The 11,139-nt window shown below is 40.2% G+C and overlaps 1 protein-coding gene across 3 annotated transcripts; it reads left to right on the top strand.

Annotated features, from left to right (window-relative positions):
• The first annotated feature begins 35 nt into the window (after positions 1-35).
• On the top strand, positions 36-10,069 carry LOC131802029 (uncharacterized). 3 transcript variants are annotated; one of them, XM_059121363.1, is made up of 7 exons: positions 36-427; positions 4,136-5,699; positions 5,769-6,141; positions 6,261-6,863; positions 6,919-7,157; positions 8,119-8,324; positions 8,393-10,069. In XM_059121363.1, the coding sequence occupies exons 2-6, from the start codon at positions 4,665-4,667 to the stop codon at positions 8,299-8,301; spliced, it is 2,433 nt and encodes an 810-aa protein (XP_058977346.1). In that variant the 5' UTR covers positions 36-427; positions 4,136-4,664; the 3' UTR covers positions 8,302-8,324; positions 8,393-10,069. The 3 variants fall into 3 exon arrangements, with proteins under 3 accessions (XP_058977346.1, XP_058977344.1, XP_058977345.1); XM_059121361.1 differs by lacking the exon at positions 8,393-10,069 and having other exon boundaries at positions 37-427; positions 8,119-8,377; XM_059121362.1 differs by lacking the exon at positions 8,393-10,069 and having other exon boundaries at positions 37-427; positions 4,203-5,699; positions 8,119-8,377.
• Positions 10,070-11,139: the final 1,070 nt, after the last annotated feature.

The raw sequence follows: 11,139 nt of genomic DNA on the forward strand, positions 1-11,139 counted from the left end.
ATCGCTTGCCAACTTACAGTCGCGCCAACAAGCTATGCTTTTTGGGTTGATTGGGTCCCCAAAAAGTTCAGTTGTGATTTTGCCAGCTTCAATGACAGTTCACGTCGTCACGGCTCGTTAAATCTCCGGCTAAAGCAATTACAGAAAAAGACATACCAACAAAAGCAATTTAAATATATACAAAACACAAACTGACTCTCGGAAACAGCATTGGTCCCCGTGCGATCGTGAATAAGTAAAGTTCCCCAGCAAACAAGCGTTGAAAGTGCCAGTGTCCGCCTGAACCATGTATTGTGAAATCATTCACTCGGGATAGTTATCAAACATTCAAAACCTTCGAACTGCTTAAAATCTTCTGGAATACGAACTATTTTTTCTCCTGCAGTCCTAGTGACCCATAGCAGGGCAGTTGCCAAATGACTGTCGGGTAAGTTTCTCTGAGTCAACGGGCTCCGGACATTCGAAAATGACGAGTGTCGCAACATGTCGGGGGAGTGTGCGCATCATGAGAATAGAGCGCAATACTTAGAATATCTTTGCAACAGTCTGCAATATTATTATAGCCAAGTTATTGCTTTGGCAAAAGTGCACGCCATTACTCAATCGTTTTACATAGAGAGACAGTAGCTCAAAGCAACGACGAGTTGAAAGTGTTTTTATCAAACATCGATCCGACCATTTCGAAAAATTACATTGCCATGATGTATGTCAATTATCCGAACCTTGGCATCGCTTACTTTGTAAAATAGGACTATTCCAAACTGCCGCTGCACAATGGGAAAAGCACCGATTTAGCGCGAATAAAATACAGATTGATAACCCCGGTTAAGTGTTACTGCCAGAAATGTTTGAAAAGTGTGACAAAAAATATTCGCATTTAAGAGCTGCTAATATGGACCCACAAATATTTTCTTTCAACCGATTAGTTTATTTATCACTTCGTTAGTTCTAAATTAGAAAACATTCTTTCCAGATGGGCAGACAACAGCCCATGCCGTTGTTGAAAAATTTTCTCCAAGTTGAGCCCGAATGATATTATTTTGAAATTTGGTAAAAATTGCAAAATTGGAAATTGTTTAAAGTGTTGCACATAAAGATACTGGATCTCAAATAGGTCGCAAACTGCAACTTTTGTCGCCCGCCCAACGCACAGAGGTCGCTGCCATTGGCCAAAATTCAAAAAATGAAAATCAGATATTTATTGTCAAATGTGTACACATGAACTCTTAAGAGGTTAAGCTTTTTAGAAAACATAATAATTTTGGCTTCGTTCTAACGGCCCACTTCGACAATAGCATCAAAAAAGAGAAAATATGGTTAGTTGCTTTTTCAGTGGGACCAGTGAAAAAGTGGAGTAAAAATAGATCTGTTTTACAAAATTAAATACATTTTAAAATGACAATTCTTGGCATAATTATAGAAAAGCAAGGTATTGACTTATTTTAAGTGCAGTAATTTGTGTGTTTAGTAGTTGTGTACAATATAGACGATGTGAGTGTTCTGAGTTGCCTTTAAGATTAATTTTGAAAATAAAATTGGATTTCAGTTAAAGTTTTAATTGTTTACCCCCCCCCCCCCTCCTGAGTCCTCCAATATAATTTTTTCACGCCATTAGTAAGGGTCCTAAGATTCTAGAAGTGCTTATTTAACTTTCAGATTTGTATGTTATGCCCTCGCTCCAATTTTGTCAGTTCGATGGTGCTAGTGACATAGTATATGTTTTTGTTGTTTGGGATTGATAAGGATATAATTGAGGGGTGTTCAATAATGTTGCCTGCATTATATTCTGGGTATACTATTAATGTCGAAAAATTTAGGGATTTGCACTGGAAACGGCTAAAGAGTTAACAAATAGATATCCAAGGCACTATCTTCCACCCGCAGCTCATAAAATTTTAATACATGCACCCGACGTTATAAATTTGTCATTGTATCGATTGGAGAATTATAGGGGGAGGCCGTGGATAAAGATATAAAAAAGTTTCGACTAAATCATACCCGAAAAAATTCTCGTGTTTCAACAAACACAGATCTTATTAACCGTCTTCTTCTGAACTCTGACCATTTTATAACGGGGCAGCGAACGTTACCAAACAATAAAAAATCTATATTAATAAAAGCTGCATTTGATTTACTTATATAACACTAAAATTTATAAATATCCATTAGTAACTTTGATTTAATTTTATATTGAATTGTTTATTTTGATAACAAAAAAATTATCTATTTTGTTTACAAATAATAATTTTGAAATTTGAAATAAACTTTGTATAAAAAATACTTCTATGTCTAAAGGTACCTTTACAGGGGACTCTACCTGAAGGCGGGCCGTTCCAAATAATTTTCAGTAAGACTATTTTTTAGCTCTTTAGAACGTAAAATGCCAAATAACAGAACAATCTAGTGTATAAATGTGACAGAAATTGGGCAAATTACCTTTATTCGTGAGGAACTTTGTAAAGGGACCATGCCAAAACATGCATCGACCATATCCGTTTTGTCAATTTTTTTTATTTTTATCCCATCAATGTACCATAACCAAAGATTCATATTGATATCTGCACTGAAAGTATTTTTGGCCGCTGTGCCCATACGACCTCGACCACTATGCAACGGTAACCCTGCTCAGGTTTTGGTTTTAAATGGTTTTAAATATGTTGTCGTAAGTGGTAGGATTTGGTAGGATTTTCGGAACTTCGTACTACAAAGGTACGGAAATTAATGTAAAGTGATGATGTGTACACTATTGTATGTTGGTTTGCTGTGCCAAATAAAAAGGGTCTTTGAAAACATTTTATTACAACAATACTACGATCACAATTAAGGTTTTGAGCGCTCGGGAGATTCGACATAGTTTACGAATTATAACACTTTTATTTCAGTTCTGTACATAGTTACTTCTTTGAAATATCTGCATTAAAATGGATAATTGTATGCGTCAATGGGAACGTTGAAACCAAAAAAAAAAAAAATTATTGAAAATGACCTATGAATGAACACTGGCGGAAACAAAATGGGATTCTCGTTAGAAGTTCCGTTTCTCGTTGGAAGTTCCGTTAGATAAACTGAACACTACATATTGTTTAATATTGTGACAATACTTTGTTTAATTTTGTTAGAGCATTGTTCATGCATGCGCCCTAGTTCGGGGTTTTCCCACTATGTACAGTTGGTTGTCTTTAACCCAGCAAGAGCATTGCCCCAGTGTGCATTGCTGGTACTCATCATCATCAGTTCAGTCCCAACTTCGATTATTTTGTTCTATTTTACGTGCCAGGAAGTATTTACATATCCATTTTCGATATTGTGTGAGCCACTGTATATGAATGTTGATTGGCATCAGCACCGAGTAGTACTATTATTATTGTTGTTATTGGCTTTAATCTATTGCAAATATGCTCCACGGTGAACGGCAGGCAAATCTGGGCGAAGGGGATTCCAACCGTCCCCCCCCCCCCTTGGCTTTTAAATTCTTGCTTGTGGCTCACAGTTGTAAGTGGTCAACTTTACCAATCGGACAATACTAGACAATACAAAAACACCAACACCAAAGGTCAGAAGATGATTTGCTGATTCGGTTCGGTTTGTTTTGTTTTCATGTGGCGTTTGATTATTGCTTTTAAAGTGCAAGTGGCAAGATGATTAAATCGGAGTGGGGGGTTAAACCGCTTCAGTGTCACAACGACCATTGTGGCTGCTGTTGGTCGTGTGAAGACAAGAGCCTATTTGGGTTTCCATTGATGCGTTGTCAATGGCTTCTGTTGACGAACTATTAGTCACATCTTGCTCAGGCATTTGCGAACATCTGTGCACCAACCTGATGCTGTTAACTCCTCATTTTCTTGGAGAGTGTCATAACTCATTTGAAGAAGTCACTTCTCAAGTAATTTTACAGAACCTTACTCCACGCCATGCTTCAGCATTGTGCGTTGATTTTAGGCTTGCATTGGTTGACATAACTCAACTCAACTTAGCCAATTATTGCTTCGACTCACTTGGCATACCATGTGGCGAAATAAATGATGTATCACACGATATTTAGTACAGAGTATTAATTGTGAATAAACTTGAAAAGGAAAACTGTGACACATCGAGTGCTGAATGCGTTTATGCTTCAAATGTTGATATTTTCTAGGACAGAGACAGAGACTAATTTCAACAAATTAAGGAGAGGTGTTCTTCTTGGGTCTTCATTAAAATAGTGATCACAAACGAAGCAGCAAATATTTTACTCAAACCACGAGCGGCAATACAGCGAATTTTTGTTTAAAACAAGCCTACAAATAAACCCAAGCCTGGGAATCTGACATTAAAGGCCAAAATACCAACATCCGAAAAAGAAAAACAGAAACAGAAACGAAGCAGACACTCAAAAAGCCAACTCCGACCATTGGTAACAAGAAAACTCCATTCGTGCAAAAAGAAATCCAGCAGAAAGACCAAACGGTCCACAGCTCAGATCTTAGACAAAAAGCTGCAGCAGCAACAGATGACGCTTATGTAATCAATCCAGGCACTTTACCACAGCCAATACAGCAATCCACTTAAACCAAAAATTGCTTGAGCTATCTGGCGACAACATATACCACACTGATATTCCAGCGATACAGAGGCAGCTGGTAGAGTACCCGACAAGCACGTCCAGCATCGCTTGGTCATAACGAATGGAGAGAGGAAATCTCACCGAAGCGGACAGCGGCAATTGCATCGGCTCACAGGCGGCAGTGGCAACAGGCAACAATGTCAATCAATGCATGACCACGCTTGCTGCACAGCAACAGCACGAGATCAACCTACTGAGCGGCCGTTCGTTGGGTCTACGACGCCAACCCACCAAATATCCACACGGGGTGGCCGTTTGTGTGCAGCCCATCAGCGATGGGGCACATCACCATAATCATCGTTCTGCAGATTATTCGCGCGCGTCTACGTTGCGAAGCTCAAGTTGGGATGGCAAAGTAGACGGGAAATGTCATTTGGATGGGAGTAAGGGGCAGCAGCAACAACAGACACACAAGTGCCAGATGGGGGGAATGTTTAACAGACCCGTCGAGAATCTGGCCGAATTACAGGTGCGCCGCCACAAATACCCCCTCACCGGCAATTACTACCTAGACTCGCCAGAAGCGGCAGCCAAGACATCTTTGATGACTCTTCAGTTTGGAAAGCGACTCTGCAAATGGCAGTACTTGCGATGGCCTTTGATATTTGCAGCCAGTGTGTTGGTATTCTTCGGTTTGATAACCTACAGCATTTGGCTACATGACATCAGTGTGGCCAGGGAGCGGTACTTGCAGCAGAAGAAACAGAGCTACGACGATGATGCGATGCAATCAAATGGAGTAGCAAATACACAGCCCACGGAAGGCAGCACGGTGCGGGCGGCAGTAACGGAAAGTGCTCAAGTGATTAGAGAGTCTACGCTGTTGCGCACACTGAGCTCGAGATCGCGCCAAAGACCTAGAGAACAGAAGTTGTCAACCGTTGAGTACGGACACTCCAAGGCGGCCAACGCATGGGATAAACAACGCAAAGACTCCCCTCAAGATTCTACGACAATCGCTGACGAAACCACAACGATGATTTCGGAAGCGGCGGCTTTTGTGCCTGCAAATGTCTTCCGTTTTACATCTGGCCACCAAAATAGTTTTGGCGTTCCCATTGAGGAGGACGAGCGGATTCTCCGGCTAATCGATGGAGTAAGCATGTTCAGCAGCTGATCCGCATTGTATTTATCTATTGATATTTTCCGTCATCTATATTTACAGCTTTTCCCCGGGCATGCCCCATCCCCGACTACAACTGCCACTGTTGATTCCATTGCCAAAGTATCTCCCACAATCCCTCCAGTGACACATAACAAACCCACCGCTCCAATGATGTCGGCTAGCAGCAAGCCGACAAACACGCAGGATAGCCGCTGCTACTCAACTTCACTGGCAATGTGTCAGGGTGTCCTGGAATACGACTTGACCTATAACATTTCAGCACACATCACGACCACGGACCTCAAGGACTACCAGTTGATGGTAAACTCGAATTGTTCCGCCCGATCGGCTGAGTTCATTTGCGCCGTTTTCGAGCCCGAATGCAGACCCAGCCATATTGGTATTCTTCCACCCTGCAGGAGGATATGCAAAGGTAAGATTTGAATTAAAAAATGGAAAAGCCAACCTCGAACTAACGTCTAGACCTCCAGTGCTCAGGATGTCACACTAAGTCTTAATCTGGTACAATTTCATTTCCATCATTTCATTTAGCAATTCGCGAAGCCTGCTCCGAAATAATTGCAAACTCAGATTCACTGACGGAAACATTCGATTGCAGTCTGTACCCAGATTCGAGCGACCCTCAACGTTGCGACGATCCGACCCGGAGGAAGGGTTATTGCTATGACAACGAATTCGAATGTTATGACAGCTCTTGCATTCCCAGGCAATGGCAGTGCGACAACATAAAAGACTGCCCGGCTGGCGAGGACGAGGACAGCTGTCTGACATGCGACCAGCCAGACGAATTCCGTTGTCGCTCTAATGAAAAATGTGTGCCTGATGAATCGCGCTGTGATATGAAGTACGACTGTTTCGATGGTTCCGACGAGGAAAATTGTAGTTCCCAGGACAATGAAGACGATTCTCGATTCGACGCGGACGATATCAATGCTTTCCCTCGACTATTTTCCTATGCCGCCATTTTCCTGCCCAATCAGACCAGCGACAGCCTGTACACGTACATAACAACCACGACAGAAGATCTGAATACACCCAACCCGCTTCAATGGCAGATTGCGAACAATCGTTCTCTTGGGGTGTCGAAAGAAGATGTCACGAATGCTGTTCCATCGGAGAGACTGAAGGGTTTTGGTGAGTATGAACACGGTATTAGAGTTCACTAGTTCCTTCAAATGTTCGCCCATAGCCAATTTTCGCGATAGCAAAGAAATCATGATGACCAGTGATTCCGAAAACAACTTTGAAATATCAGCCACACGCGGAAACCGTTCAACGGGCACGACACCTTTACAACCAGCAGCTTCGATTCTGGTAGCGGTCAGTACCGAACCGCCGCAAGAAAAGGTAGTTGCAGCAGTGTGCGCACCCCACGAACTTCGTTGCGTGAGTGGGAAGTGCATAACGGTGAATCAACTCTGTGATAGGGTAAGTCATACACCGGGTCAGCCACAGGCACAACTATACACAAAACTATATATTTTCCCATACCTTTTTAGTATTAAAAGTGAGATTCGCTCTGAGAGGAATACTTTGCCCAAAAATGTCAAAAATAGATTGCAGTGCTTCAAATTTTGCAAGCCCACATTCGAAGAGCACGAGACCGGCTGATCGGCGTATCCGAAAAGTGTAATGCATTAGATTAGCTAATACGAGTATTAGCAGAAGAATAAATGGGACTATTTGAAGACATACATTTTAAAATATCGTACGTTGTCTGCAGATGAGCGCTTTAGAGGAAAAAGCTTGTTCGTTTGTCGATAATGTTTACTAACAATAAGCAAAATTTCCGTCTTCATCGCAGTGTCGGCTGCGATCTCCACAAGTCCTCCTGGTTTTCTTTAACCTTTTCTCGGTATAAGCTTCCCAGGGCATAAACCAAAAACATGTTTGTTTCGAAGTGCTAATCGTAGACGGTCCCTTTGTTCTTTTAAGGGGTCTAAATGGTTAGTAAAACCATCTTTGTTCGTCTCCCTTTCCAACAGATAATTTTCGATCAACGTTAATCGACTTCGAAAATAATTTGGTTATTTTTACATTATTTGCTTAGATTATTGGTTCGGCCGGATCAAACGCTTCCCCTTCAAATATATTCAATTTCATGGAGACCAACAAAGCTTAAAACGTTTTGCAAGAAATATGATGTATACTTTTGACTCGAATAACCAAATTAAATGAGGGTAATGGCATAATGGGACATTAACTGCCCAGCCCGTTGCATTACAATATCTTGTGTTTGAATTTCTAAGGAAGCAGGCTTTTAGGAAGAACCTTTCATAGTTTCGTCTCAAAAACTATTCTTCCCATAAATATATGTCGTTGAAAAGATGAAGTAATCACTCCTATCCAATCCCGAAATCTATAATTCGATGTCTATTTTTCCTTCCAGATAAACGATTGTCCCGATGGATTTGACGAGTTGATGTGCGTCTACAAGGACCGTACCACAACAGCGCGGAGTCGAGGAACAACCATTCTTCCCAACCCATTCACAACGTCTGTGGCCATTAATTCAACCCGATCTGACAAAAGAACGATCAGAACCACCATCAAACGAAAAGTCAAAGTGTAAATAGTTGTCGAAAGGACCTCCTGGTAGGACTTCACTTGATTGATTGCTAATAAACATGTTCATACCGTGGTTTGAATTCGCCTTTGTTTAGCTTTAATTGCTGTGTGCATACACTAAGGAATTATATGTAGCCGGAGCATTGTGATTGGGCATTGCCATTGGAACTACTTCATGACATGTTTACTACTTTCTTTATACCTACAAAGCCACCTAAGTAATAGAGGAAAGTAAATCGACAACTGGATGTTGATGAGCTATGTGAGACGTTTGTCCTTTAACAGAAAACTTGGATTTTTAGAGTAGGTTTCTATCGAAAAGCCCTCTTGCGTATATACCAATATTATGAGCCCCAACTCAATTGACGTGAAAATCCACCATCTGTGTAGGGTAGGTTTTCATGATTCGAAACACGGTAGACTCAATCAGTCTGGCATTTGTTATTACAAAACCATGTCAATGCAGTAGAATGGGCAGATCCACCTAACAACTTGTGATACTTCCACGAGTACCTCAAAAGTCATTCCCCTCATCGAGAACCTGTTTGATGTTGACAATAAAAATATCTTATTTTGTAATCGTTATCTTTAAATGGACGATATGCCTCAAATGCCTCAAAAATTATACTTCGGCCACAAACAATACAACTTTGTGTACCAACTCTTTGCACAACTTCACTTTTCGTAGAGTTAATCTGAGTTAAGATGACTCCGGAAATAATTTCATGCTCTTTAATTGGCTCAATAGCTTTTATTTATTGTCAATGTTTAAAATTCCATTTTATAATGATGTACTACCAGTTGTATTGTTTGTGGCCAGTTGTATAACGTATGACTTATCGATGAGCTAAACATTTATGTATGCCCATGGCATTCCACTGTACTGGCACCGATGCCTATTATTATTTAGACATAAAATAATTCTTTTGCTGTTTGAGGGTAACCATTCGAAGATTTGAACTACTGTAGCGCCCAATGCAACGAGCAGACCGAAAACAACCACTTCAAAACCACCCCAATACATTAACAAAAGATTTTTCGTTCGAATTGTACATTTTTTCACCCAAAAGGGAAAGCAAAACCCCTCCGATTAGTCCTTTGTTCCTTTTGCAGAGTTGCCGATTTAATTTGTCAATTTTCCGCTAAAATACTTCGCTTAGTTGAATTTTGATTGATTCTAAATTGTCGGTGACAGCTGCAATCGGCTGCTATCTAAGCGCATTAACGCTTTAGTGAAATCAGATTAAATACTAACTGTGCCCGACCAAAACTGCAAATTCTCATGTGAAACCAATTTATTGCGGCAAAGGGGGCCGAAACTATTTGTCAAGGAATCTCTTCATAGCTGGCGGCAAAAAAGTGAAACAATTGTGCATGGAAAACAACCAAAATCAACCAAACTACAACAGCCACGTAATGTCGGCAACGCGATTGGCATGCATATGAACGCTATCTCGCCTGTCTTGAGAAAAAACAGACAAGCCAACACTATTTCAGAAGCTGCCCAATATAGCCACCAAAATCGGTATCACACGTGAATTGAGCGACCTTCACTTACGGTATTCAGTTGCAAAAATTTACAGTAATGCAGCAGCGGCATAGCGTTACAATTGCCAGCGTTTCTGCCATTATTTTAATTTATTAATTTCGAAATGCGAATATTAATTCGTTGTGCTGCCGGTTGGTATTGCGCATGCGTATTTGTGGAAAACTTGGAAAATGAACAGTGGCTTACCACTAACATAGATACGTAAGCAAAATAAAAATGTTATAGATTTGAGGGGAAATAATATTACACAGATCTCTCAACGTGACTAAGGGGCCGGGTGATGGTACCACTTACCTAGTCATGTTTGAAGAGCATTTCCCCTTTGCAGGGTATAAGCTACGTAAATGCTATGCTCAGAATAGCGAAGATAAGACTAAGAAAATGAGGTCTTAATGGCCGAACTTTTTGTCGTTTTCTGGAAGCCACAACTCGTTTAGACATTTTGATGGAACTCACCGCCGTCCAAAGAGTGGATGCTTATCTTTGAAATTCCTCTGGAATTTTCTACAAGAATTGAGGAGTAGTCTCGAATCATTGCAATTTCACATTTTCTTACCCTGAAAAGTTATAATGACAGTGTTCGAAAAAGTATATAATTCGCATGGTACAATAAAAAGGTAAGGTAGAGATATCAGCTGATTACAATTTTTTTCTAAGTGTGCCCGACTTCTGCTAATTTTGTGTGTGTATTATTGTTTTGAAAAATGAAAACAAAATATTTCCAAAACCAATGAATGGAAGACACGTACATCGCGGCTCACGTATTAAAGCTATTAACCAGTTTATCCGTGAAATTGAAAGATGGAACAGTTTGGATCATATTTTTGAAAAAAAAAATTCAAACATTTCATTCATTTTTCGCGCTATTGGTTTCATTAAAATATGAGGGAAAGTATGAAAAAAATGAAAAGAATTTGTTTCATAAAATTTTGAATAAGTCTGGCAGAAGGCGGGTGTAGCCTCAGGGCTGTATTTCTGTAGTTTTACGAAGCTGTTCTACCTCCTTATTGTACCATGATAATTCTCTCCAAGCCATTATAAACATAGGTGTTTAATTATACTCGGAATTTCTTAACATTTAAAGTTTTTTTTTTTTTTTTTTTTTTGTTTTGACTTTAATGTTTTTTTTATTGTGTATCCGACGAGTGTTTGGAGTCCCACGTTTAGAATGATGCGAGTTATGTAATTTTATACATTCAGCCATATGGCTACAAAGGGTATATATAGGTTGATACGGCCAAAACGTGACTAATCGAAATAATGGTTTTAGACCCTAGGTCTCTTTGAAACAAA

This window comes from Musca domestica, unplaced genomic scaffold (genome assembly GCF_030504385.1).
Source record: "Musca domestica strain aabys unplaced genomic scaffold, Musca_domestica.polishedcontigs.V.1.1 19, whole genome shotgun sequence".
Taxonomy (NCBI): Eukaryota; Metazoa; Arthropoda; class Insecta; order Diptera; family Muscidae; genus Musca; species Musca domestica.

What these genes read in the sequence shown, in the direction of transcription:
- LOC131802029 (XM_059121363.1), top strand. Translation starts at nt 4,665, where the DNA reads ATGGAGAGAGGAAATCTCACCGAAGCGGACAGCGGCAATTGCATCGGC. An exon ending in TTCTCCGGCTAATCGATGGA is followed by an intron (nt 5,700 to 5,768) that starts GTAAGCATGTTC and finishes CTATATTTACAG; the next exon opens with CTTTTCCCCGGGCATGCCCC. An exon ending in TGAATCAACTCTGTGATAGG is followed by an intron (nt 7,158 to 8,118) that starts GTAAGTCATACA and finishes TTTTCCTTCCAG; the next exon opens with ATAAACGATTGTCCCGATGG.